Source organism: Carcharodon carcharias, chromosome 2 (assembly GCF_017639515.1).
Source record: "Carcharodon carcharias isolate sCarCar2 chromosome 2, sCarCar2.pri, whole genome shotgun sequence".
Lineage (NCBI taxonomy): Eukaryota > Metazoa > Chordata > Chondrichthyes > Lamniformes > Lamnidae > Carcharodon > Carcharodon carcharias.
The window spans coordinates 118,843,143-118,848,078 of NC_054468.1; the positions used below are offsets into that span (position 1 = coordinate 118,843,143).

The following is a 4,936-nucleotide window of genomic DNA, read 5'->3' on the forward strand; positions in this document are numbered from 1 at the left end:
CCAGCACGTATTGCCCTTGGTAACCAGATAACTTGGTAGGCCATTTTAAGAGTCAGCCACATTGCTGTGGGTCTAGAGTCACATGTAGGTCAGACCAGGTAAGGACAGCAGGTTTCCTTCCCTAAAGGGCATTAGACTTTTAATTCCCAATTTTTTTTCTATTGAATTCAAGTTTTACCATTTGCCATGATGGGAGTTGAACCTGGGCCCTGATAATACCACTGCACTGCCTCCTCCCCACTATGGTTACATATCAATTGGCAAAGTTTTATGTCCTCCTTTTTGCATCTAGCATTGGTAATATAATCATAGCAATAACACTATGTAAATAAATTAGGCAAATTTAACTATTTCTGGTTGACTAGCACCACCTTTAACTGGGTAGAATGAGGTCAGATGTGATCCCTTGGTACAAACCTTAATTTAGATAAAAATAGTGTAGGCCAATACATTATTTACTTTCTTTTAATGTATTAATCACTTTTTAACCATGTAACTATTTCATTATCCCTTTATATTAATGAATATAGACTGGCAGCTTAGTGGCCCTGTGTGTGCAGAGTTTGTGTCATAGGAGTAACATGGAACATGGAAGAGAAGCAGCACCCTGACTGAAGACACATGAAGAACTACATTGCAAGGCAGGATGGGTAATTTAGTCAAGACACAGCCTTGCCAGAATTAGCAAGGTCTGCAAAATGAATTAAACTGTGCAGGAGAACTGGCCTCGAACTGTGAGAAAGATAGATCCCTTTTGTGCTCATTAGAGGTAGTAAAGATGTCTGTCTGCACCGGCCTGGGGTTTGATAACAGTGCACGAGATAACAAAGTGGAGTCAGACTGGTTCTATTCCTTCAAGGATGGCCTTGTGAGAGGCCCAGGACAAAAAGACAAGGGAAAAGACACTAATATAATTGACAACCAATTAAATGGGCTAAAAACAGCTATTACCTTATACAGCGCAAGGCCAGGACCAAAAACAGTATAAAGAAAGAGCACACAAAGACTTCATTGCTGCAGAGGGTTAGAGTGATTTGGTCATTCGCTCCGAAGTCACGCACGGAAACCTTGTCTGTGGATTGGGCACCGAGGCAAACTTTGGCTCGCAGGGCTACTAAGTAACCAGTATTGTGAGAATGTAATATTGTTTCGTGGTATTAATAAAGTTATAGCACATTTAGTGGAACAATATATAAGTTGTTGTGTGCCAAGTAGAAGCAAGAACTTTTAGACAAGTTAGAGGGTCTTACAATAGTAAATTGCATTTCTTCATGCGAGGGATGTGAGAATCACTGGCTGGGCCAACATTTATTGCCCATCCCTAATTGCCCTTGAGAAGGTGATGGTAAGCCCTTTTCTTGAACTGCTGCAGTCCATGTGTTGTAGGTACACCCGCAGTGCTGTTAGGAAGGGAGTTCCAGGATTTTAACCCAGTGACAGTGAAGGAACGGCGAAATATTTCGAAGTCAGGACGATGTGTCACTTAGAGGGGAACTTGCAGGTGGTGGTGTTCCTATGCATCTTCTGCCCTTGTCCTTCTAGGTGGTAGAGATTGTAGGTTTGGAAAGCTATGTCAAAGATGCCTTGGTGAGTTGCTGCAGTGCATCTTGTAGAAAGTACACACCGCTGCCACTGTGCATTGGTCGTGGAGGGAGTGAAGGTTTAAGGTGATGGATGGGGTGCCAAACATGTGGGCTGCTTTGTCCTGGATGGTGTCAAGCTTCTTGAGTGTTGTGCGAGCTGCACTCATCCAGGCAAGTGGAGAGTATTCCATCACACTCCTGACTTCCTACTTGTAGATGGTGGACAAGCTTTGGGGAATCAGGAGGTGAGTTACTTGCTACAAAATTTCCCAGCCTCTGACCTGCTCTTGTAGTCCAGTCCAGTTCAGTTTCTGGGCAATGGTGACACCCAGGATGTAGATGGTAGCAGGTTCAGCTATGGTAATGCTGTTGAATGTCAAGGGGAGATAGTTCCTCTCCCTCTTGATGGAGGTGGTCATTGCCTGCCACTTGTGTGGAGCAAATGTTACTTCCCACTTATCATCCCCAATCTAAATGTCTCCCAGGTAACGTGTGGACAGAGTCTGCTTCAGCATCTGAGGAGTCAAAAATGGAACTGAACATTGTGCAATCACCAGCTTCCCCACTTCTGACCTAAAGCTGGTGGGAAGGTCATAGATGAAGCAGCAGAAGACGTTTGGGCCCAGGACACTCATTGTTGAAGTTGCAATGTTATCAGAAAATCAAAGAACCTGGCAGTCGTGATTGTAGATTTGCATATAAACAAAGAAAGGGAATAAAATCACTCTCCAGTGTTGCGTTTTGCAATTTAACACAGTTTTAAGAGGGTCGGAAAAATAATGAATGAAAAAATATGGAGCGCACGTTTAAGAATTAAGAAAGCAATTGTTTTACAGTTAACGGATGAAAGAATTGGATTCACTTGGTAGCTGCGAATTAATTAATTTAGGTTCAGTTGTAAGGAACTTGCAATATCTCTCAACATCGTACAGATTTAATTCCAATTTAGACCTGGGGTCTGTCAGTTTGAAAGGCAGCTGTTGAATACCATTAGAGGCAGAGGCGGAAAGATAGTTCATAATTCAAAACTATTTACCTGAAAGAATCACACTGCTTCACATGGTAAGTGTTTGTGAATAACAAATTGGTTTTTTCAAATAAATTAGCAAATTGGTGAGGATTTTAGATCTCATCAGTGCTGAAGCTTTAGGAAATGACCTTGGAGAAGAGTTTGATGACTTCTAAAAAGGCATAAAGTTAATTTAAAAACTCTCTTATCTGTTACCAAGAATAGGGGTCCATTCCAATAAATTCCTGGTGATTCCCTCCCATAAATGAGGGAAGGCGTACGATGGCCTGGAATTTTCTCAGATATTGTAAACTGAAACGTTAAGGCAAAATTTCCACCAAACTGTCGTCAGCAAGGGAATTTCCTGATAATTGGCATAGGCAGTTAAGATAAAAACTGGCGTGAAGCAAACAGAAACCAGTGTAAACCATCTGGGCCTGAGATAGAAGTTGAATTACCTGGAAAAACTCAGCAGGTCTGGCAGCATCGGTGGAGAAGAAAAGAGTTGACGTTTCGAGTCCTCATGAGGACTCGAAACGTCAACTCTTTTCTTCTCCGCCGATGCTGCCAGACCTGCTGAGTTTTTCCAGGTAATTCTGTTTTTGTTTTGGATTTCCAGCATCCGCAGTTTTTTTGTTTTTATCTCTGAGATAGAAGTTGTTTGGCTGTGGCAGATTTGAGATAAATTATCAAGTCTTTACACTCAATCTTTTTCTTGAGACCTGCAAAGATAATTTTTGTTCCTGGGATATGCTTTTTCGGATTTTCCAGGCAAATCCTGAGTGTGTCCTTGTCCCAGGTAATATCTTTGCTTTTGTTTGCTTCAGTGTAAGAAAGTCCTTTAGCCTGGCCGGTCTTGTGTCCAAATAATCCAGACAGGTTTGGCCCAGTTTTGTGTTTGCCTCCAGTTTCAACAGCGTGACGTTGAGCACACTTCTGAACAAAGATCTTCTTGTCCTTCTCTATATCACCCAGGAAAAAAATTACATCATATTCTTTCTTTCTTTTTTGCGTGAAGACTAATGTTTGAAGTAAACAAATCATCATTAATGCGTAGCAGGCACAACATGTTGAAGAATTGCAATTATGGAAGCTTTCCAATTATTAATGTAACTCAATATGCTATCTTGAAAATATTGAGAATATAATGTAGGTCTTAAAGGGGGAGAATTTTTGAAAAGGTTGCTTGAAGTATCATCATGATACACCAAGTTCTGCTGTGCTTAAAAGGTTCAGTGCAAATTTAATTCCATTCAGAACAAGCATAGATGTAGGAAACTCATGTCCAGCCATGTACATCTGTCATTGTAACCCATAGAAGGAGCCTTTAGTTTGTGGTCTCAAGGAGGTTAAAAATCATTATATTAATTCACACTATTCTCACTGGGATGTTGAGCCAGAGGAACATATCTATAATGTACAGTAGAACATGTAAATGGAGTGGAGCGACATAAAAGGCAAAGCTCATTCTTGATCCAAGCAATTAAATCTCAGTTATATCTTCCAGATATGAACTGTTAGATGAGCCGATAAATTTGGAATTTAATCGGTCTTCTGCCGGCTACGTGCTGTCAAATTTTTATATTGTCCCAATGTGTGGGACAGGACAGAAGTGAGTTTAAACTAGGAACAACTAATGCTCATATATGTAATAACACTGGAACATTCTCACCAACCATTCTTCTGGACTGCAATAACTGGGGGGCTGATTTTGCAGTGGATTTTAAAAATTCTTTCTTGGGATGTGGGCATCACTAGCAAGGCCAGCATTTGTTGCCCATCCCTAATTAGCCTTTAACTGGGTGGCTTTTAGGTCATTTCATGGGACAGTTAAGAGTTCAGCCAATTTGCTGTGGATCTGGAGTCACACATAGGCCAGACCTGGTAAGGATGACAGATTTCCTTCCCTAAAGAGCATTAGTGAATCAGATACAAGAATCAATGCATGATCATCATTATTGAGCCTAACTTTATTAACCAGATTTTTAAAAAAATCAAATTCCACCAGCTGCCATTGTGGGATTTGAACCCAAATCCCTTAGCCTGGGCCTCTAGCCTGATTACTAGTCCACTGATATCAGCACTATGCCACCATTGGCCTAATTCAAGGGATGCCGGGCCAGTGGAATTCAGGCAAAAGGAACTCTGCCTACAATAACCCATGTCCTGCCTGTAACTCCGATTCAGGCCACTTAAATAGACCAGGTACTCATGTGGAATATTTCAATGCTCTGGGAGCAATTATTACCTGGAAAGCTCAGCTGGTTGGTTGTATTCTCAGATGTTTTGTCACATGGCCTTCCATCAGCAACCGCCCCACCCCCACACTCTTGTCATTGGTCGA

At 41.4% G+C, this 4,936-nt stretch overlaps 1 protein-coding gene across 1 annotated transcript; it reads right to left on the reverse strand.

The window, feature by feature from the left end:
- Positions 1-3,231: 3,231 nt before the first annotated feature.
- LOC121288008 (cytochrome c-like) lies at positions 3,232-3,639 on the reverse strand. Its single transcript, XM_041206222.1, has one exon. The coding sequence runs from the start codon at positions 3,637-3,639 to the stop codon at positions 3,232-3,234; it is 408 nt and encodes a 135-aa protein (XP_041062156.1).
- Between the last annotated feature and the right edge of the window lie 1,297 nt (positions 3,640-4,936).